Source organism: Sceloporus undulatus, chromosome 8 (assembly GCF_019175285.1).
Source record: "Sceloporus undulatus isolate JIND9_A2432 ecotype Alabama chromosome 8, SceUnd_v1.1, whole genome shotgun sequence".
NCBI lineage: Eukaryota > Metazoa > Chordata > Lepidosauria > Squamata > Phrynosomatidae > Sceloporus > Sceloporus undulatus.
Genome location: NC_056529.1, coordinates 34,335,687 through 34,359,188, shown reverse-complemented (window position 1 = coordinate 34,359,188; position 23,502 = coordinate 34,335,687). Strand labels below are relative to the sequence as shown.

The 23,502-nt window shown below is 41.6% G+C and overlaps 2 protein-coding genes across 7 annotated transcripts in view; one reads left to right on the top strand and one right to left on the bottom strand.

Moving 5' to 3' along the window:
- CRAMP1 (cramped chromatin regulator homolog 1) overlaps positions 1 to 16,942 on the bottom strand; it is a 48,808-nt gene extending 31,866 nt beyond the window's left edge. For 2 of the 5 annotated variants that reach the window (XM_042437960.1, XM_042437962.1), the window contains exons 1-4: positions 13,914 to 14,092; positions 13,014 to 13,465; positions 3,618 to 3,811; positions 2,033 to 2,186 (exon numbers count right to left, since the gene is read on the bottom strand). In XM_042437960.1, coding sequence (XP_042293894.1) covers positions 2,033 to 2,186; positions 3,618 to 3,811; positions 13,014 to 13,465; positions 13,914 to 13,963 — 850 coding nt within the window. In that variant the 5' untranslated portion in view covers positions 13,964 to 14,092. Of the gene's footprint in view, positions 1 to 2,032; positions 2,187 to 3,617; positions 3,812 to 13,013; positions 13,466 to 13,594; positions 14,093 to 16,799 lie in introns of those variants that run through there. The other 3 variants (XM_042437965.1, XM_042437961.1, XM_042437963.1) reach the window with 3 other exon arrangements.
- A 754-nt stretch (positions 16,943 to 17,696) lies between these two features.
- The window catches only part of IFT140 (intraflagellar transport 140), an 88,572-nt gene continuing 82,766 nt past the window's right edge, over positions 17,697 to 23,502 (top strand). The window contains exons 1-5 of one of the 2 annotated variants that reach the window (XM_042438795.1): positions 17,697 to 17,820; positions 18,907 to 18,971; positions 20,198 to 20,324; positions 21,736 to 21,898; positions 23,278 to 23,499. In XM_042438795.1, the coding sequence (XP_042294729.1) occupies positions 21,752 to 21,898; positions 23,278 to 23,499 (369 nt within the window). In that variant the 5' untranslated portion in view covers positions 17,697 to 17,820; positions 18,907 to 18,971; positions 20,198 to 20,324; positions 21,736 to 21,751. The remainder of the gene's footprint in view (positions 17,821 to 18,906; positions 18,972 to 20,197; positions 20,325 to 21,735; positions 21,899 to 23,277; positions 23,500 to 23,502) is intronic. The other variant, XM_042438796.1, reaches the window with a different exon arrangement.

Here is a 23,502-nt window from a genome sequence, read left to right as displayed (position 1 = left end):
CCAGACCCTCATAGCCCCTTGCAATATGTTGAAGCGGAGACAATTTGTTCCTGTGTGGATCAGAATGAAGGGGTAACAGTTGATGAGCTTGATAATTCCTGCCAACCTCAATTACTTCATGCACCTTTGTCTCGGGGGGGGGGGGAGATCATACCTCTTAAGACATCTGATTAGGTCCACACACCACTGCCTCTGATATTCTCAACAAAGAATCATCTACTACTACAACATATCTCTTCTTCTTCTGGGAATTGACAGGAGCCCTTCTATGCACAGAAACCTCAAAGAGAGCCATGCACTTTGAGGAATTAGGCTTTTGTTCCTATTCCTCAAAATCACTGATTAATGGGAAAGCTTGAAATCAACTGTGTAGTTTCAAAGTCAAAGCATGTTTCCTGGTACTTCTGCTTCTACGTGTCACATTCATTCCCATATCTGCCTCCTGCATAGGAATTGCCCCACTCCCTAGAGGCACGGCCTTGTCTCTTGTCCTTCCAATGTAGTTTGCTCTCTCTGATTAGACAAACTAATTTACAATATTTTTACTATCAGCAACATATCAAACTCAGGCCTAAATCTAATTGCTAATTCAAATTAGAGTAGATGAAGAGAATCAATGAGATTTAATTATTAACAACTATATTCTTGTTAAGACTAATCTATTTAAGCCTCAGTGCTATCACACATTTTACACTGAAAACCAGAAGATAAATGTGATACATGCCTCCAAAATATTCTTTGAAAGGAAGACTAGTGGAAGCCCTGTTTATTTCACACACAGCCTACTGCTGACTCTCTGTTCAGAGAGGGATTCAATGGTGAAAAGCCATGTATTATCATAATATAACCCTGAAAGAAGCTCAGAATAACTCAGTACAGGTACAGAGCTTTCACTGCTTTAGTCCATCAGCAATGGAATACACCCCCATATATCTCTTCTTTTTAATTTTCCTGCTGTTGGCTAAAGAAGGTTTAGGCCTTGTAGCTCCATTTCTAGCAATTTTTTTTTAAAAAAGGTCAATTTTATTCTGAATAAATATTATTACATCCAGTATATCCAACACAATAGTTTCATGCCAAACAACCTTATATAGAATGAACTCTATGTTCCTAAAGCAACAAAATGACTTTCAATCTGTACAGAGGGATTAACATTCCATTTCCCCCCATTTTCTGTCCAAATTTATTTTCTTTACTGTAAAAACAAAAACAAAAAACAACCCATGTTATATGTTTCCCCCCATATAACTTCAACATTTCCAGAAATTTTATGTATCTCTTTAAGATATTTGATTATTTTCTTGTTATTATTTGAAGTTTTATTTACTGTAAGTAGCTTGAATTTTATATATGATTTTATTTTAACTTTGAGGCATTTCTTCATCACTGAAATCACTGAAGGGTTTCTGACAGTGTAAAAAAGCTCGTCGTAATGACAATCATTTCTCAGATTAGTGCCGGCACCTGATCATGAGTCTTTTGGAATAAGTACTCAACCTGATGCCCTCTATGGATTTATGACTACAATTTATATAAACCACAGAGGGTATGGAAGAGATTATGAGAGCTTTAACCCAAAATTTGCAGAAGGCATGAACCTGTCTAGCCTTTGAAGGGCATGTTGGTCTATCTCATCCAGTTCAATTCTTCAGTGTAAAATTATTAGGGGAGCAGAAATTAGGGAAGCAAAGTATCTTTATTTTCATGAATACTGTAATTCTCCTGGTCTGCCATAAGAATGTCACCTGGGTTGCAGACGGAGGCCTTATGGGTCACACTAGTTTGACACACTAAAGCTATTCCCTCTCCTCCATACAAACATTAACTACCCCACCTTTCTTCTACCATGGGATTTCTAGACGGTTTCACCTATGTTACATGCACTAATCCAACCTGCAGTATGAAAACCATCCTGAGGGAAATGCCCTTAGGGATGTTTTTTTTCTACTCTGCAAGCTCAGAAGATCATTAGTGGATAACAGAGTCTCATGTAGCTGCATCAACTATAAAATAAACCTTGCAGCATGCTCACCATTATCAAAGTCAATGTATTTGGAAATCTTGTGCCAGGTGCGATAGTAGAAGTGGCGAACCTGTTCCTTGTTTTTCACCATGCTTGCTGGCTTGCTTTTCTTCTTATATTTTAGGGCGATGTTGTTCTGAATTGCTTCAAAGTCTTTTCCATGCTGAAAAAGCAATGTAAAAACAGAACAAATGGTAGACCAGAGACAGGAAGAATAAGCAGCTGGAAAGCTTATTCTAGGTCTGGCTCAGCCTTTCATACATTTGGACAACATTTTCCTCCTGAACATGTAAAAGAACTAGATGTCTGATTTAATACCTATCATCTGCAGTAATCTATGCATTCTGCAGTAGCAGAAAGGCTTTCAGAATTTAGTTGTGACTGCAGAATGCCTACAGAAATAGCTATATCTGCAAAGTGTCCAAGAATCGTAAATGCAAGTACAGTTGCAGTCCCCCTCCCATATCTACGGATCCTTTATCTACAGATGCAACCATCCACAGCCATTCCAAAACTACATAAATTCCAAAATCAAGGTTTTGCTATTTTATAGAAGAGACACCATTTTATTATGTCATTGTATATAATGGGACTTGAGAATCCATGGATTTTGCTATCCATGGGAGGTCCTGTAACCAAATTCTAGCAAATACCAAGGGCTCACTGTAATTTTAGCTCTGGACTTAATGATTTTATGCCCTTCAACTTTTCAATAGCAATATGCATTACAGATTGAGTATACCTTATTAGAAATGCTTGGGACTAGATGTATTTTGGAACTGGAATTTTTTTGGCTTTAGGAATACAAGGAATGTAGTAAGTACCTGTACTGTATTTGCAGTTAGAGAGATGCGAGGATCTGTGAACTGATGGGAATCCATACCTCCTGACATTTCACAGAGCCTAGCGTCTTTCTTCATAATTGCAAATACAGTACAGGTACATACGACAGTGAGCCTGCGCCATATGCGGGCTCAGTATAGGCAGCTTTCAGCTTATGCTGAAGCTGTGCAGCAAACGGGAGAGTGGTGCATGAGCACAGCCGCGGCGTGAGCACGAGCCCCATTATATTCAATGGGGCTCGAGCATACACGCTTTTTGCCTTGCGCCAGAGGGGGGGGGGGTCCAGAATCGGATCCCCCACAAAAGGCAAGGGCCCACTGTATTCTACCTGTACGATGAATTACAAAGTTCAAAATATTCCAAAATCAAATCTCAAAGTGTCATGTCAAAAGGTTTCAGGTTTTGGATTTCTAGATAAGGGATACTCAAACTATGCTTCACTCAATTAAAAATCTGGCATGTCAGTTCTGTAGCATTCTACTGAATGAGGCCCTGAAATCAGGTCCCAAGTCCTGCCCTGACAGCATCACTTCAGTCAGAAACAGCTGGATGTCCCAGAGAGACAAGATTAGACAGACTAGATTCCAGTGACCTCAGGAGAGGGATAGACAAGGAGTACTTATTTTTTAATTTTAATTAACACTTAACAAAACTAAAAACGTTTTAGCAAATTCAATATAAATAGATCATGTACATCTCTGGAACATGTTGCTTGAGGACATAGTAACAATGAGCTCCTGGAGACACCCACCTCATAGAGACCCTCAAAAAAGGTATTCTTATCCTCTGTGCTCCAGGATTCCCATTGGCGCCTGACCTTCTTGCCTTCCTCTTTTTCTCCAGCTGAGGAGCTCAGGTTTCTTGCAGAAGATTTTGAACTGCTCGCTGGGGTGCTGGGAAGAATTCCTGAAGAGCTGCCAGATGAGGCCCCACTATTTTCTCCACCTTTAGTAAAACAAGACATATATTTTTAACTGAGTTAACTGAGTGTTGACCATTTATAGCAAAGGTCTATTCAAAAGCTGTAATTCTTTGAAAAGTGTGAATAGGTCAAAATTTTAAATAGTTTAAAATCGCTTATGAATAAATGGCAGGATAAAAATAAAGAAAAAAACTGCACAGCTTTAAAAATGAAATCATGATTGCCAATAACAATCTTGATTTTGACATTCCAAGTACATTTATTTCTACATGACCAACACTGTCATTTATTGAGTAATGATAAAATATGAATTCTGTATCATCAAGAGCTGAAGAATGATTTGAATCTGAACTGTTTCTTATTATAGAGTTCAAAAAATGATGCTTGGTTCATGGGCCTGGGGGGAATACTGTGAATACCAGATTGAAAAGGAACAAATTTTAATAAAGTAATTGCTAGTTGACACCAGGCTTTCTGATCTAAATTTCTAAACAGAAAATGTGTCACTCAGCTATTGCTTTAGGTATTATTCACAATTATTGTCATTAGAAAAGTATATTGTACCCGACACAGACAGTTTGCTATTTGTATTACAGTTGGCTCTTCCTATCTGCAGCCTTACCATCCACAGACTGGAGCATCCACTGATGGCCCTGCCTCATTCGTCTTAATGGAGGCGCATGCATGTGCCCGTAAAGATACGGCTGTGTGTTCATCACACCATAATTGAGGAGAATGGGACTTGAAGTCCCACAGAATTTGCCATCCATGGGGTGTGTGCGTGTGTCTAGAACGGAACATCCCTGCTATCTGCTAGGAATCCGTTCTGGATCCCCCGCAGATGGTAAAGAATGTGAAATGTTTTTCTCAATGGGAGCATGCTCCTGTTTGCGTCGCTGTGGGTCCATGCCCACTCAGAAACTTGCCGTCCATGGAAGCTCCCAACTGCGGATGGCAAGCCTGTGCTTGGCGCGGGTGTACTGTATTAATTTATAGCCTTGAAATTACTAAAAAGCTGAGGGGAAACCTAGGGTTTTGTTTTTTTTTTGCAGAAGTTTGTTTTGACCCCATGGGAATTCAGAGGAACTCCAAATGTGGTGGGAATGCCCTCCATACCCCCTAGAAATCATTTTGGAGCATTATGAAGAAAACAATTTCAACAGCTGCCCCCCCCCCCCAAAAAAAAAAAAACCCTGAGGGCCACATGCAGCCCACATCCCACACCAACAAGTATCTTCAAACACGTTGAATGGATATTTTCATATTTCTGGAATTAAACATTTGGAATGTTTAATTCGGAACTTCAGCAGGTCCAAAATGCAGTGGCCAAGCGGTTGACCAGGACTTATTACAGGGAACATGTAACCCCTTCCCTGGTTGAAACAGCTGCACAGACTACGGGCTGCAGAAATGCCCTATACAGCTTCAGTCCACACTACAAGAATGATTTTCTTTCCCTGCCTGAGCTGTTTGAGGAAGGCTTTCTCTCTGTCCCACCACCATCAAAGGCAGATTTGGTAATGACCTGGAAGAGAACTTTCTAAATGGTTGTTCTATCCCACCAGAAATCCCTCCCATTCGAAGTGGGAGTTCAGTTGATCCCCTTCACCCCATGGCCTTTCGCTGGCAGGTAAAGATTGTTTTTTTTGTGGGCATGCCTTCAGTTTACAATTTATGTGATAAAAAATATTCTAATGCGGTGGTGTTTTTAATCTGTTTTTATCTTTTTAAACTAGGTTTTAATTGCATATGATATATTAATTGCATATTATATATACACATTACAGTGTGTCTGCACCACATGCGGTTTCAAGTATACGCTGAATCCACACGACAATAGAACAAATGGCGCGCATGTCGCATGCAAGCGCCCCATTGTTCGCAATGGGGTGCAAGCATATGTGGAACTCTCCTTATGCAGAATGGATCCCCTGCGCAAGGGAAGATCCCAATGTAATTGCATATTGTATTTTAAAAACGAAACTGACATTTAGTTGTTTAACTTTTGTACAAATAATTTTTAAAATTGTACCGTGTTTTTTAAATCTTTGGAAGACACCTTGGATCCTGTATAAGGATAAAGACAGGGTAGAAACAAAATGAAAGAATATATAAAGCATTGCCTTTTAATAAACTCCATATTCTTCAAGCAATGTCTGTCAGCATTTTGGTAGCCAGACACATTACTACCAACAAACAAGCATGTTAAAGAGAGGTAATATTTCTTCAGTATGCACACACCAATTTTACCAGAACCTTTGTATTTCTGCTTCTAGAAAAGGTTAAATCTAACTAATAATGTGTTTGTAAGGCTCATCTGATCTGTTGGTAATCTGATGATTTCCAAGACTATCTTATGTTTTTAAGTGGCTTTAGCAACAAATGTGAATACATGTTAAAAGGAACAAGAACTGTTAAGATTTAAAAATATATCCATATTAGTCTGTAGAAACAGTACGTAAAGAGATCTTGTAGCACCTTTGAGACTAGAAAACCAAAACAAACAGGAGGCTTACAGAGAGAACTAACAAAACAGGGAGAGAAGCAGTAAGGTAAATTGTAAATCTTCAATACTAAATACTGTAATTATAATAAAGATACAACATTTTCTTACAAAATGTATATTTGTATGTGTATCACAATTAGTAAAGAACAACCGTGATGGACAATTCCTATATACATTAACAACACTAAGCCAGATGTAGAAATTAATGCTATTTACTGGTGATTGATAGTCCCAATGATGAGAGCAAAGACTTTACAACAACAGCAGTGGTAACTAGTAGTCCCAATGATGAGGATGGAGTCAATAGACTATGAACGGTGGCAATATTCTGCTGTTGTAGGATAATCCAATCAAGGAGCAATGGTGATAATAATTTGTAGCTCTTGTGGCTGAAATAATATTCCATTATTGGCAATATCCTTCAAAAATTGACTGCTTTCAACAAAAGAAACATGGTGCAAAACCTTCAGACGGCTACCTCCGGAGTAATGTGTGGCCGTTTTGACTCACTATGGTCTTCATCAACATAAAATAAATTACAATTCCGGATAGGTATATTATTCTGTCATTCCATGCTTCTAAATACATAAAGTAACAAACATTAGTAACATAATCTTACAATTTACAATTTACCTTAGTGGTTCTCTCCCTGTTTTGTTAGCACCTTTGAGACTAAGTGAAAGAAAGAAGTTGGTAGCATGAGCTTTCGTAGATTTCAATCTACTTCCTCAGATGCATCCTCAGATGATAAATGCATCTGAGGAAGTAGACTGAATTGTACAAAAGCTCATGCTCATGCTGCCAATTTCTTTCTTTCAGTTTGTCTCAAAGGTGCTACAAGATCTCTAAAACTGTTAAGGTTATGCCAATCTCACATCAAGGCTGATGGAAATTCCAGGCGTAAAGAGAATTCTACATCATATTTGTAAAGACTTGAAAGGGATTATCTAGGTGTCCAATGGGTCTAGTTGCATGAAAAATCTCAAAACCTGGGCTGGCAAGGAGTTTTTAAATGATGAGACTGAACCACAGAGTAAACTGTGTTCAAACACTACAACAGATTTACTGAGTCTGCCACACACAGCTTTTCAACAACTGCTGTGAACATTTCTGAGATATATCTAAGACAGCGCTGTCTGTGCCATCCTAGCCAAGATGCACAGGACAGAAAGCCAACCAAATCCAGCCTTGCAAGAACATACAACTTGCAAGTGGCTACATTTATGAACTCCTGGTTACGTACTGTTCATGTACAGCTTACCTAGATTATCTTCTGTTCACACAGCCGATGTGGAGAAGTTATAATCTATTTGTAGCCTATGTCACACATAAGGAAGGAGCAAGATGGCAACATATTGTACAACTCCAAAGGAATAAGCAGGAGAAAGTGATTTTGCAGATACTGTACGGCCCAAAAAGTATATGACTTAAAAAAAAATCCAGATGTTTAATTCCAGAAATATGAAAATGTATTTCAAGCCAATGTGAATGTCTGAGTGAACAACGTCAAAATAGTGAAGATAGGAACTCGGAAAGAACGTGGTCACAGATAATCAATGTGCCATCCTCCAGAGTTTCTGGACTTCAGCTTCCCAAATTCTCAAAGGCTGGCCATGGCTTATGAGAACTGTAGACCAAAACATCTGGAAGGCACTGGGTTGACAACTTCTGTGGCCACTTTCGGCAGCAATCTCTTGAAAACAATGATTGGGAATGGGAAGGGTTCTATAACCCAAAATAGGTCCTGATCACATCTCAGCCGGCTCAAGTGATAAAGGATTTTGAAAGCTGCATCTTGCTCAAAATTCTACTGGTTTTGAAACCCTCTCATTCAGGATTTTTAAAACCATCTAGCAACAGTATTCGTTTTGCTTCTAATTTCTGAGTGTACACATTGCAGTAATTTTAACAATGCAAGAGGCTGAAATGTTTAAGGAGCCAAATGGCGATATACAGAAACTGATAAAAATAGAAAAGCCATGCCTGAAAAGAAGAACAAGCATCTGAAGTCTGCTAAGCAGAAATTGTTCAATGATTTAATAAGGCTCCACTTAGTGGTATACATTTTACTTATTGAACCCCATTAGAACCTAAACCCCCACACCAAGCATTTTAGGATATCAAAACCATCAGAAGTTACTAGAAATATAAAACTATATGTAAGATCACAAAGTTGCATCCCTTAGAGACTTCACTATAGAGACAAACCAATTGGAAATAACCATCAACAATTTAAAAATTGTAGGTTTAACAAGCCTGCTGTTAATTTCTCTCCTGGCAGCTCTCTTGAACAGCCCTGCAGAAATGTGTTGATTTTGAAAGAAGCACTCCCTGAAGTATATGAGAATGTCTTTCTAAACAATTCCTTTGCTAATTCAATGCAAGATTGTTACCATCCCACAAAATTGATGGTATACACCTTCAATTTATGCCTTACTTGCAACACACACACATTACTGCGAAATAATCCACAAACAGGGAGTGGAAAAAACCATGAGATGTAAAGTGGTTACAAGTTGGTAAGTAGGAAATATCGAACTTTTTGTGAAAGAAAATAGTTGCCTCAATCAACGGAATTTTCTTTGGGAGTTTTGTAGTATATTTCTTACCTGCACAAAGCTTGTTACCATCCAAAATCTGTTAAACTGTAAAATCTAAATATTTTTTGTAAATGCCTCTCAGAGGTAATCAAAATTTGTGATGACATCAGGTATACCATTAAAACAATGGACATTAAGTAACTGCATTCACTAAAGTTTGAAAGCATTCAAACCCACAGCAATGTCCACTATTGTTCTAAAAGTTAAAATCTTACAACACACTAAACCAACAAGGCAGACTGTTGAGCAAAGGAAGCCCTGCAAATACACATCTGAAGCGCCTCAGTATGCACATCCGCATTACAGGTTCTGATCCTGTATACCAAGACAAATTCACATCAACCAACCTGTAAGCAAAAACAGGTAGGATTGCACTGACAATTACATTCTGGACCTACTTATTTGATTGGCGATATGTTCAGGAACGTACCCTTCTATGAGGAACTACTCGTTACAGGTAACAAGAAGCAGATTCACAACAGAACGATTTTCACCATACTGACAGAGAAAAAGCTGTCACACTGAGGTTTAAATGCCTTATTAAAAGGAGAAAAAACCATGATGGGTTTACCTTGTTGTTGCTGTGTGCCTTCAAGTTATTTCCAACTTACGGTGATTCTAAGGTGGTTTCTTGGCAAGTTTCTTCAGAGGGAGTCTGCCATTGCCATCCTCTGAGGCTGAGAGAGTGTGTTTTGACCAAGGTCACTCAGCGGGTTTCATGGCTGAGCGAAGAATCAAACTCTGGTCTCCAGAGTCGTAGCCCACACACAAACCACTATTCCACACTGGTTGCCGTAAGTTGGAAATGACTTAAAGACATACAACAACAACAACAGCAAATCTGTACCTGGAATGATACAGGGCTTTGAAATGATTGGCTTTACACAGAAAAACACACCACAAAAATTAATCAAGGAATCTAATTCACTAATTTTAATGTCATTATAAATTGCCTGAAGATAAAGGCCTCAGATAGTATATAATGTCTGAATGTATACAGAGTATGAGAGATCAGTTTTGCCAGTAAAAATAAGATGCGGGAAACTATGAATCCCATACAAATAAAAATGCCCAACAATCAAAATGCATATAATATCATAAATGTATGCACTTCCTATGGACATATATTGGAAGTAAAAGTACACAAACAATAAATTCAAATAAAACCATACGCGTTTCGACAAATGTCTTCCTCAGTGGAAAAATAATATAAGCTGTTATAGCAGCATTATTAGCTTGGAGTCATCCAGTGTAAGCAGGAAGTAAATTAAATAATAGAATCTGGATCCTGGATACTCCAATGGGTCATAGTGCTAATTCTTTGATTCCTGCCTTCTGTGTACTGTATCCCTAGTGACTTGAAAATACCAAGGAGTGTATAGCAGAGGCCACAAATGATGTGAGAATTCACACCCTGCTCTAAGGATGTGAAGCTGCACAAGAGCACAGCTGTGCTCTTGCAGCTTTTCCAGTCATTTCAAGTATAGTTGTTGCAGGAGAAATCGTGGTAAATTATGCCCAATAGTATTCAAAACACTGAGGGACACTGGCTCAATTACAGAGTACATGCTTTGCACGCAGACAGCCTAAAAATCTCTAGCAGTCACCAGTGGGCTAGACAGACAAGTAGTGTGGCCTGGTAAGGCAGACTGTTATGGTTCTAACTATTAGTAGTAATCACTTAGAATACTGAAGATTCCCAAAAGCATTCCTTTTATTCACAACTAAATGGAAATGAAATGATATCCAGATTATCAAAACACGTATCTAAAGTGAAATGATGCAAGCAACGAAGAATGATCCACGCATGGAAGCTGTGTCAGATTTGTGTTGAAGCTAGTTAGTACAGAGGGCTCCTGGTATCACTGGAGTTTCGTTCCAGGAACCCACCCGCTTTGCATGCCAAAATCCCATTAAATACAATGGCACAGTAAAATGGCACCCCTCTGAGATAAAAAGGCAAAATCAAGATTTGCTTTTTGGAATTTTTTAAAAATACTCTCTATTTTCTAAGTATCTAAATACTTTCTAAATACTATTTTTAAAATACTTTCAAGTCGTGAATGGTTTAATTTGTAGATACGGAGGGCCGAATGTATAGTTAAAGCACTCGGATTATTAAGTGCCTCTAAATACTTCACCTATTAGAATAATAACACTATGCCAATGCAGACATACTTCAAGATGCTTAAGATCCCACTAGTTTCTGGGTCTGTCTTCTGTTGTTGATAGGTATGAACAACCATGAGCAGATACTAGCTGTTGTGTGATTAAAGCCTGAGAACATAAAACAATTTACTAACAAAATAAATGTAGTAAATTTTGAATGCATTAAATCTGTAGAAATTCCCTGAATAAAGGCTGTAGGTACATACTCAAATATAAGAGCAGGGGTAGGCAACCTTTTTGAGCTGGGGGCCGGGTTGCTGTCCCTCAGACAACTGGGGGGGCCGAAGCCAAAAAAATAAATAATTAAATAATTAAAAAATATATAAATATATAAATAAACCAGGACAAATATAGGACAAATTTTTCAAATGGAATACACATTTTTTTTAAAATGGAGGACACGCGAAAAAAATTGCTGATTTTTTAAAAAATGCTAATATAAATGCATGTTTCTGACAATTGCCTCCCAAAGGCCCCAGCGGCAATCGGCGGCAGGACCAGGCTGGGGCCGGTCCCAAGGCCTCGCCGGGCTGCATCCGGCCCGCGGGCCGCAGGTTGCCTACCCCTGTATAAGAGTTTGATCAACTAGCCACCATGCTATGATCATTTTATTTTTGTTTCTGGAATAGCAATAAGGAAAATAACAAAAATACTATTAAAGCAAACACTTAACTCTACTACAAACCTGTTCAAAACACTTAGCCAGCCCACATCTCAGACTAAAAGAGTGAACAGACCAAGATTTATTTATTGATTGACTTTATATTCCGTCTTTCTCCCAAGATGGGATTCATGGCAGTTTACAATAAATGTAAAAAGATTAAAACACTAGTTTATGAAAGTTAAAAAAAGAATTAGATTATTCCAAAACATATTTTAAAAAGTTAAAAACACTTAAAGCATATTTAAAAAATAATTTCCACTAAAAGATGAAAAATACAGCACACTCCTTTAAACATAATTAAATTCAAAGCCCTGCCTGAATAAAAATGTCTTCACCTGGTGGAGGAAAGAGGGCCAACTGGACCCCAGAAGGTTCCACAACCTGGGAGCAGCCACAAAACAAGTGTACCTGCAAAGGTGGAGGGATAGAGAAAGCTCTCCCCTGCAGATCTTGAAGCTTGTGCTGGCTTGTATGAAGAGATACAAACCTTCACATAGTCTGGGTCCAAGGTTTTGTAGAACTTTAATGGCATACTTACCTTATTCACTTCAGGACTACTCTTACAATAATCTTTTGTTACGCTGAACATCACAATATTTTGAGGACGCCAAGGGAAAAATCAGATCAACATCCCAAGTCAAAGGCTTCCAAAGGCCAGCTGTAAGGTGGAACCAGGATGGAATTCTTTCCCTGTTCCAGTTTGATAGCCCAAATCGATAGGATGCAGTCAAGGCTTTTAAAATGGATTGCACACATGAAATCAAACAGCAGCTCTACTAGTAATTTTAAGAATAGTCTCCAGACCCCTTCCTTGGCATATATGGGAACATATCAACCAAGGAGAGCACAAGCTAAAATTACAAGATACAAGGGTAGAGGTGGAGGCACAAAGCAAATATGTAAGTGATAATTGGGGACAAAACCAATGAGGACTCACAAGGTATCCTCCTATGTATCACTTATGCACAGCTGGCCCTCTATATCCATGAATCCTTTATTGTAAGCTGCCTTGAATCCCATCCTGGGCAAAAGGCAGGATATAAAGTCCATAAATTTCTACCACCTATGTTTGAAAATATTCCCAAAAGATATCTGTCTCAAAAAGCAAAGCTTGATTTTGCTATTTTGTATAAGGCACACTATTTCAGCACGCCATTCTATTTAATGGGACTTGAGCCTCCACCCATTTTGGTATATCCAGGGGGATGTGTGTGCCCTGGAACCAAACCCCAGCGGACAGCAAAAGGCCCACTGTACTGTGTGTGTGAATGAAATCAGTACTGTACCTTTTCCTTTTGCAGCTATAGTGTTGTTGTGATGGTGGTGGTGGCTGCTGCTGCCGCCGGTACTGCCAGCTCCTCCACCTGCACAAGGAGCCTGGGAATCCTTCCTGAACCTCTTGCTTTGGGGCCTGACGCTGGACCTGAGGAAATGATGCTGGTCCTGGTTGTGGGGAGGCTGAGCCGAGGACGGAGCTGGGAGCAAGGCCGGCCCGGCCAAGGAGGGCTCCCCATGAGGGCTGCTTTGAAAGGTGGCCTCTTCTTCTTTCTTTGTGCTGTTGCTGGGGGCTGCCTGGCCTCCTCCTCCTCCTCCTTCACCGGCCCCTTCTTCCAGGGACCCCTCCTGGCCCAGGGACCCCTCCTGGCCCGCTCGCTTGCCCAGTTTCCTCAGCCCTTCTTCCTCGCTGGTGCTGCTGGTGTGGCTGCTGCTGCTGCTCTCGCCCAGCTTCACTGTCATCCTAGGAAGAGAGAGATTGGGGGACAAAAAGAGGCAGAGACAAAGTAGGGAAGGGGCTCAAAGTCCTGCCAAAGAGAGCCCCCCAAGGAGCAGCAAGCCCCAGCCCCAAGCCCCAGCCCCCCAGCCTTGCCTGGGAAGAGGGAGAAGTTTAGCTGCTGCCATTCCTCTCAACATGGCCGCCGTTGTTTGTGTCTAAATCCCTCTTTCCTTCGCCTTGGGTCCCGACCCAAGAGCCTGGGCCCAAAGGGGAGCCAAGGAGGGCAGAAGCCTCCCCAAAGGAGACCCAGCTCCAGGGGGAGCCTTGATGGAGGGGGCAAGGGAAGGAGGCTGGTGTTGGGGCCCTTGAGAAAGAATGCCAGCCAAGGGAAGGAGAGGCAGAAGGAAGGAGAGGAGGAGGAGGAGGAGGAGAAGGCGGCCCAGGCGAAGTGGCTGCCCCCCTCTTAGCCTACCCCTGCTGGGGGTCTCCTGGCCCAAGGGGGCTCTTCTTTGGCCTCACCATGGAGCCGGAGGGGGGCAGGCCATGGTCCCAGGGAAAGCCACAGCCAGCCACCAGCTCCTTCTCCTCCTCCTCCTCCTCTTTCTCCTTCTCTCTCTCTCTCTCTCTCTCTGCAAGGGAGGGAGGGACAACTCTCAAGCTCTTTCTCCAAATCTCCCCCCCTTTTTTCCTCCAAAACTGGGGCTGGCCCAGGCTGCCAAATGCCTCCAGCTGCCCCCCTCCAACCCACCCCCATCTCCTCTCCTCCTCTTCCTCCTCCCCCATTCACCCTCAAAACCCACAGCCTTCACCTCCCTTCTCTGGGAAAAAGGGAGAAACAATCTTGCCAGGGAAGAAGAAAAAGCAGAAGCAACAACAGCAGCAGCACAAAATGCATTTGCCCCCCCCCACAACCCCTCCCCAAAATAACCCCCCAAAGAGACCACCAACCCATGACCCCCTCCACAGTTGTGGACTGGGACGTGGGGCTTTTGCTTTCAAACCTGCGGAGTCTCTTTTTGGTTTGCTTTTGGGGGTGCCACAACACCCAGCAACAACTGGCTACATTTCAAACGGTCCCACCACCATAAACTTAAACCAGTCCCACCACTATAAACCTAAAACAACCCCACCGCACCCTTAAACCAGTCTCACCACCATACACTTAAACCAGTTCCATAACTAAATACTGTATTCAAACCAGTCCCACCACTATAAACTTACAACAGCCCCACCACCATAAATGTAAACCCCAGTTCCACTATTCACTTAATCCAGTCCCGCCACTATAAGCTCAAAACAACCCCTACCACCACCACCACCTTAAACCAGTCCCACCACCATAAACTCTTTAACGTAAGCCTTCAAGGGCCTTGTTGCTCCATTTGCTCTTACTGAGCGCTTTCCTACCACAATCACATTAAGAAACACAAAACACTGACTCCATTCTTTTATATAAAGGGTTTTTTCCCCCTCTAGTTGCCTCATTACTTTCTTGGAAATCAGAAACAATGCACACAAACACACCAGGAGAGTCCACCCACACTGCAGAAATAATCCAGTTTGACAACTCGGGTGCCACAACCAAACTACCATTCACAGAACTTCCTAGCAAGGAGCCACGGCAGTTAAAGTGGCATCAAACCGGGTTATTTCTGCAGTGTGTTTTGGACCAGGCGCACGTGGGTCTAGCAATAGGTTTCTGACTCTTGACAATTTGTCATTTTCGTGTGGTGAGACCTTTAGAAGAGCAGGAACAACGCAGTCCACAAATTCCATCCTTTAGTGACACCCAGATGCTGCAACTATGAACTTACTCTGATGCCAAGCCCTGCTAACTTCAGTGGAACTGAAGTAAACCTCCATATGATCCTGCAAAGCAACCTAAAAGGCCGTTTCCTTCCTATAACTATAATGAGCAACAATGCATCTGAGGAAGTAGACCGAAGTCTACAAAAGCTCAAGCTGCCAACTTCTTTCTTCCAGTGAGTCTCAAAGGTGCTACAAGATCTCTCTATGTACTGTTTCTACAGACTAACGTGGCTATATCTTTGAATGCAGGAACAATACATGGCTCAGCAGGCGTCAAGACAAAGAAACACTTTGCACACCAAATGCAAGCAGCAGCATTTCCAAAGTGTTTCCATTTGGGACAACCGCCCTGTTAACTCTTCTCTTTCGGGCGCCCTTAAAAAGCGCAACGCAATCCAGGCAAGTTAATCCCGGTTTTGCCAGTTTTACAGAGCTGGACTGCGGCAGTAATCCCCAAACTGTGGTCTTTTAGATTTTTTAGGACTTCAACTCCCAGAATCCCTGACTACTGCCCAAACTGGCTGGGACTTCTGGGAGTTGGAGTCCAAAAACCCAGAGGACCCAAGTTTGGGGATCCTTGAGCTAAAGAGACCTTTTAGGGGTATTAATTCCCTCCCAAACTATTCCGGAACCTATAAAGGATTTCCACTATTCAGTTCGAAAGGTGATGATTAATAAAAGACCCAGGTTTTCAGGGAATCCTGCAACCCTCCTCCAGCCATCATTGGACTGCAAGTCCCAGCAGTCTTTGCAGGCACAGGGCCATAAGGAATGCTGGGAGTTGTAGTCCAACATCCCCCTCACCAACATCAGACCCAGTTTTTGTCCCTTTCGTCAAACGCCTCCCTTGTCCACTGACATTATCCTTGTTTATATCATCTTTGTTATTATTGCTGTTTCTGCTGTTAATTTTGTTGTTTGTCAACATTATGTTGTTATTGTTATTGCTGTTTCTGTTGTTGTTAATATTATTATTGCTGTTGCTTCTTCTGTTAATTTTGTTGTCATTGTCAACATCATCTTTGTCATCGTTGTTATTGTTGCCATTTCTGTTATTCTTGTCAATAATATTTGCTATTATTGCTGTTTCTGTTGCTATTGTTGTCAATGTTATCTTTATTATTATTACTGCTGTTTGTTATTGTCACCAATGCTCCCTTTCTTATTATTGCCCTTTCTGTTGATATTATCTGTTGTTGTTATTATTATTATTGCTGTTGTTATTATGTTAGTATTACTATTATTATTGCTGTTTCTGTTGTTAATGTTGTTGTTAACATTGTCTTTCTTCTTCTTTTTATTATTATTATTCCTGCCATTAATGTTGTTATTGTCGATATTATCTGTGTTGTTGTTGTTGTTGTTGCCATTAGACCCCGCTTCCCCCAAAACCGAAACTCCAAAGAGGATCTAATAAAGAGCCGAGGAGGAAGAGGCTCATAGTCCGCTTTGACAGTTGTTTCAAAGGCCGGCGTTTGCTCTCCTCCGCGGAAGGCTCCCTCCTCCTCCTCCTCCCCCGCCGCCGCCATCCGAGGCCCAGGGTCCCTACCTGAGGCATGGAAGCAGCGTGGCGCCGGTCCCGCGGGGCCTCCGGAGCCGGGCCCAGTCCCCCGAGCTCTTCTCCAGCCTCCCCGCTTGAAACTCCCTCCTCTCTGCCCCTTCGCCCGAGGAGAGAAGCTGCTTCCGCTTCCGACTCCGAGGGCGGACTGAAGGGACGCAGCCCAACCGCTCTGTCTGCGACAAAGCCACGCCCCCAGGCCCCGAGAAAACCGCCTCATTGGCCAGCTCGAGCGAGGGGGCGGTGCCGAGTCAGGCCGAGGAGGCGAAGGGGACCAATCGAGACGCAGATGACGCGTCGGGGGCGGAGTTAAGGAGGGGGAGGGTTGAGAGCTGGATTCTTATTGGTCGCACGAAGTGCCGCTTCAAGCCGCGGGGGCGAAGGGGGACCAATTGCAGCGTGGGAGTCGATACTGGACCCGCCTAATATTAAGAGCTAGATTTTCATTGGTCAGTAAAGTGGGTCCGGACCACGGAGGTCGCTGTTACTCCAGCAGCGAGGGCGGAGTTTGGAGGGTTAAGACCTCGATTTCCATTGGTTAACCGAAGTGCCGCTTGAGGCCTCTGGGGCGAAGGGGACCAATTGGAGTATGGGAATCGAGACTGGGCTGAGACCGCGGAGGTTCCAAGGAGAACTGGGGTGTGGCCCAGCGTCCAAAGCTGGATGTTCATTGGCTAAAGAGAAGAGAGGGGGCGGGGCTACTTTAAGCCGGGACCAATCCAGGCTCCGCGTTTGGCAGACGACGCTGGAACCCAGCGGATGAGAGAAAGTTAAGAGGTGGCAAGGAGGGAGAGGGCGGGGCGATAAGAGGCGGATACTCATTGGCCAGAGGGAGTGAAGGGGCGGGGTTTACCATTGATTGGCAGGCGGTGCGGCCAAACAAAATTTGGCTTCGAGGATTCGTTCGGGAAACCTTCGTGCGTTCGACTGTTTCCGGAGCGGAAGCCGCCGTTGCCCAGGCAACGCTAAGCTCCCGCGGGCGCCGAGGCCTTCGCTGCTGCTTCGTGAGGCGGTGAGTGAGCGAGCGGCGAAGGCTGCGGAATTCTGGGAGTTGGAGTCCGTTTCGAAACCTTTCTCTGGAGATTAAAGGACTCCTGTTTTAGTGATTGTTTTTAACAGTGGCTCTAATGGCTCGACTGTAATTAATGGGAGGTTTAGGGAAGGTTTGGGGTGTGAGGAAATGTATGATGATGATGAGGAGGAGGATTTATTTCTATTCCGCCTTTCCCCTCAGAATCAAGGCGGATTACAGCAAGAACATTAGAAACCATGCAGGAAACATAAGACAGAATACAGAACATAAACCCAGTCTCTAAAGGAATATATATATATATATATATATACACACACATAATTTAAAACTATGGTTCTGTAAATATAGAAAATAAAAGACCATTTATCCCATTAAAATAGCTTTTTAAATAAAATATGGGAACCCTTAATTATTTTTGTTAAAACGGAGGAGAAAAATGACCAACTTTAACTGGTAATATTAAGGCGTCGGAGGGAAAAGCAATGAGGAAGAAAAATCACTGAACAAAGATGCCATGATCATAGATATAGATATAGATATATATTGAACAAGAGGGTTAAAAAGGAAAAGAAATAAGTGAAAAGACGGCAAGCGGTTCAACCATAGATAACTGTATTTGTATTAATGTGTGTTTCGTGGCGTAACAAAGTCAACCTGTTTCTTCTCCTAGGAAGCCTTTCTAACCCTTGTTTTGCCATTTGTCCTTATGCCAGGGAAGAGCCTGCCACTTGCAGTTCATCTAACTTTGAAGTCTTCCTTTAAAGTATCTAGGCTTCCGGCCTCTTGGGATGACGCAGGCGTCATGTAAAGAGCGTACCTCCAAAGTGGCCCAAAGCAGCTTTATTTTGGCCTGTCTGTACCGGCCCTTATGTCCCCCCCGAAGGGAAGGGGAAGGTTGAATGCAGCCCTGCCCTCATTGGCTTTTATACCACTCTGTGCCTTGTGCAGGCTTCTCTCCTTCTGCCCTTCTCCAGCCCCATCAGAGACCTTAATTCTATAAAGGAGAAAAGGAGAAATTGCCATTAGTGTTGCTAATATTGCCTCTCTGCTCTCTCTACCTTCTAGGAGCCAATTTGCAACACTAGGATGGGGAGGAAACAATTTGGGGCCATAGAGGGACGGAGGGTCAGGTAAGTAGCTCACAGAATCATAGAGTTGGAAGAGACCCCAAGAAGGGCCCTGATCCAGTCCAACCCCTTTATTCTGCCATGCAGGAACTCTCAATCAAAGCACCCCAATGACAGATGGCCATCCAGCCTCTGCTTAAAGACCTCCAAGGAAGGAGACTCTGCCACTCTCTAAGAATGCGTTCCACTGTTGAACAGCCCTTACTCTCAGGAAGTTCCTCCTAATGTTGAGGTGGAATCTCTTCTCCTGCAGTTTGCATCCATTGCTCTGGGTCCTAGTCTCTAGAGCAGCAGAAAACAAGCTTGCTCCCTCCTCAATATGACATCCTTTCAAGTATTTAAACAGGGCGATCATATCACCTCTTAATCTTCTTTTCTCCAGGCTAAACATCCCCAGCTCCCTAAGTCGTTCCTCATAGGGCATGGTTTCCAGACCCTTCACCATTTTAGTCTCCCTTCTTTGGACACATGGCTCCAGTTTCTCAATGTCCTTTTTGAATTGTTTTGCCCAGAACTAGACACAATATTCCAGGTGGGGCCTGACCAGAGCAGAATACAGTGGCACTATTACTTCTCTTGATCTAGACACTATACTTCTGTTGATGCAGCCTAAAATTGCATTGGCCTTTTTAGTTGCCACATCACACTGTTGACTCATGTTCAACTTGTGGTCTACTTGGATTCCTAGATCCCTTTCACACGTAGTTTCATTCAGCCAGGTGTCTCCCAAAATCCTATATGATGTACTGTCGTAGAAATCTGATTCCCCCAATGCTTTATAAGAAAAGTTCTGTTTTTTGTCATAGAAAAGAAAGCTAGGGCACGAAGTTTGTGAATTGGGTAGATTTTGTTAGTGATCAGTGATTGCTCACTTCCAAAACTCCTGCCCTATTATTAATGGCTTCATCTTGACCTGTTTTCCAAATAAAGCGCATGAAATCTAACTCAGCAGAAAAAATGGCTGGATTTTATTTAGATTGGTTTTTCTTTTGCATTTCTCTTGCTGCAGTTTAGTTTCAAATGCACATTTGTTTGCTTAATATTGTCTGTATCTTATCATATGAAAAATACTATAAGGTCTTGTTTTTTTCTGTCACAATGTGTAATTTTTTTAAAAACAGATTGTACATGTTTGTTTCTGTGACTAAATAACCTGTTCTTTTCTTTTTGTGTGTCTTCTGATAATGAGTGCAGTCACCTTCACCGAGACTCTCTCTTTTGGTTTACAGTGTCTACAATACACAAAACCTTGATGTTAGTTTTCCCGACTGACTGGGATTTTAGAGTCGAAGTTCTCCAGACTGAATGGGATTTTAGAGTGGAGTTTCTCAACCGAAAGGAGCTTACCGCCTTCTGGTAAAAAAAATTCCTTTAAAATACATATTTGCCTAAATGCAGACAACAGAGGTGTCCTTTCTAGCTTTCATTACTCTCACTCCCTCTGGAACCACTGGAAACTAACATAAGAACAGAACAAAATGAAATGATTTGAAGTTAGCTCAGAGAACGATAAAATAAGTCTGTATACAGAGGGCAGCTATTGTTAACCCGCTGAGATAAATGGGACCATAGATATTATCTTACAATTGCAGCCAGGACTCAAGTAAGACTTTGTAGACCGCAGACCATGGCTGCATCCACACTGCAGAAATAATCCGTCTTGACAACGCTTTGGCTGCCAGGGCTCAGTAGTATGAGATTTTGGGAACTGTAGTTTGTTGTGGCCCCAGAGCTCTCTGACAGAGAAGGTTCAATGGCTCACCAAACTAGAATTCCCAGATTTCCCTAGCATTGAGCCAGGGCAAACTGTCTCAAACTGGATTATTTCTGCAGTGTGTAAGGCCTATAAGAAAAATAAAAGATGATCAAGTGTCAGTATTCACAGGAGGATAAAGGTGAACCATACGTGGCTGTGTTATCCTAATATGAAGATCACATATATTGAAAATGATTGAGGAATTAAATTGACATTGGGTAGAGCAATCCTAATTCCTAGATCTTCTGGATGCTGGAGGAGGGTTTAGGATGAGGCAGAGGGACCTCTTCGCCGGGAGGGGAAGCCATAATATTTTGTTGATGGGAAAATTGGCTTTAGATGTATGTTTTTACTGGTCACTGCATTTCTGTACTTCACGTTGACGTCTTTCTTTTGTAGATCTGTACATTGTAAACCAGATTTCATATTTGAAATGATGGTTTTCAGTTTATATGACATATGTACCGTATATACTCAACTATAAGTCGAGAAATTTTTGCCCCAAAATGGCGTCCAAAATCCTGGATAAATACATAGCGCTATAGCCTTGAATGGTCTAGATTTTTATAAATAGAATTTTCAGACCCTATAATGTTAAAATACTAGAAAAATCAAGTCATAAATCAAGTTCTTGATCTACTGCTTATTTAACTAATAATCAGTCTGCATGTAGTTATTGTTCATTAGTTTGTCTCAAATCACTGGTGTTTATTTCTATCCGTGAGTTAAGTATTCCTTGTCACAACTAGCTACCAGCCCAGATTGCTATCTTTATTTAGTTATTTAGTTATTTAAATAAAGTATCTTTGGTGGGAGATCTATTGCAGTTGACAGGCGAATGGCCACAGTTTCTCATCTCTGCATATTACCTGTTGAATTCATTTCTTGTATCACTAGGTCTCAAACATTTTAAATTATTTTATTCATATTTTCACGCTTCCCCACTTCTTCTGGTGCTCAGGTTTTAATTTTTATAGCTCCTTGATTGCTAAATACTTATTTGTATTGTAGATATTCAGCTTTCAACATGGCTGTGTACATTGATAATCGAATAGAAGCTCTTGAATCCCTTGGACCCCATTCCCACATTGCATGGCACCATGTTCAGCCATTTTTGGCGGTTGCATCCATGAATTCAAATTCTGGAGGAAGTGTGGATATTTTTCTGGAACAGGTGAGCAAAAGCGATCTGATTCTATATAATCCCATGTAGGAATGGAGTAAAATCATCCTTGGCCCTGGCTGTGTAAAGAAAAGGTAACTTCTTCTTGTTTTGGGGATTTTGCAGAAGGCAGAAGAAGCAAAGCACAATGTGCAAAATAGAAGCTACCTCTTTCCTAAGGACTGGAATGTGGCTTTGATGTGGCTTCTGGACTCTTAGGAAGCACACATCATTTAAACAGCATACCTCCAAAGTGACCCGAAGCAGTTTTATTTTGGTCTGTCTGTATGGGGCCATAGTTTGACCTACTGAGCTTTTGCAGAAAGCAGTGCTTTTTGCCGTTGTTTAAAAAGCCCAGTATGCAGATGGGAAAGGTTTCCCAAAGGTGAAGGGGAGGCACTTATTAAAGTAAAGAGGTTACTGAATTTCTCAAATCCTGGTCACAGCCAAGCCATGTAATCTCTTATTTCTCTGCAATGCTGGATTTAGTATGCAATCTTATGTACAGTTACCTGTGCATAAGTGCAGATGTATTCATTTCATTTCCACAATTTATTGTAATTTAGGGATTTGCCATTAAACATGCTAAACACTAAATGAGTAAAATATTACACATTTATACAAATTAAAACTCTACCCATGGACCATAAGATGTCAGGCAGTTTTATGTATAGCCTTTAAGCCACGTATTAAAAGCATTAACAAAAATGCAGATGTTCTAAAATATATATAATTATCAACATTAGACAGCAAAAAACAAAACAAACACCCTCCCAAAAGATGGCCTTCTGTTCAGTGGTTTTAACAGCAGCTGAATGTATTTACCTAAGATCATTATTTCGGGAACAATGCAAAAGCATATGAGTAATATCTTTCATAGATAAAGAATAACAACTACATACCCTTTGTATCTTACCTTTCTCCTTTGCTGACCAATCCAATCTCCTAAAGGGGCATTTAACCTTGCCTGAGTAAAAGCTGAAAGACAAAGGAAGTACAGTCAGCCCTCAATCCATTGATTTTTTTATCCACAGACTCAAACATCCATGGCTTGAAAATACTTTAAAAATATACAAATTCCCATAAGCAAACCCTGATTTTGCCCTTTTATATAAGGTGATTTTACTATGCCAGTATATTCAATGGGACTTGAGCATCCACAGATTTTGGTATTCACGGGGAATCCTGGAACTAAACCCGAGCAGATACGAGGGCCCCTTGTACAACTTGGATTCCACTTATCTCAAATTACCTATAACGTACGCAGGTAAAATGCAGTTTTAATTAGAGGACAGAATGAGTTGATTTCCAGAAAGTTTTTTTGGTGCAAAGGTAGGTCATATATTAGATAAATGAGTTATGTAAATAGATATGCAATTCATAATTTGCAGGGAGAGTGTGCCTGTGACGCCCACTTGGAAAGAAACTTTCGGGTCACGTGCCTCAACTGGCATCCATCCAAACTGATCATGGCAGTGGGATGTGAGATGGGAGATGTGGTGGTGGTGAACAAACAAGATAAGGAGCATCATGCTGTACCTTCCAACCACAATGCTGATATTACAGTCCTAAACTGGAGCACTAATGGCACCCGACTAGTTTCTGGTGATAAAGTA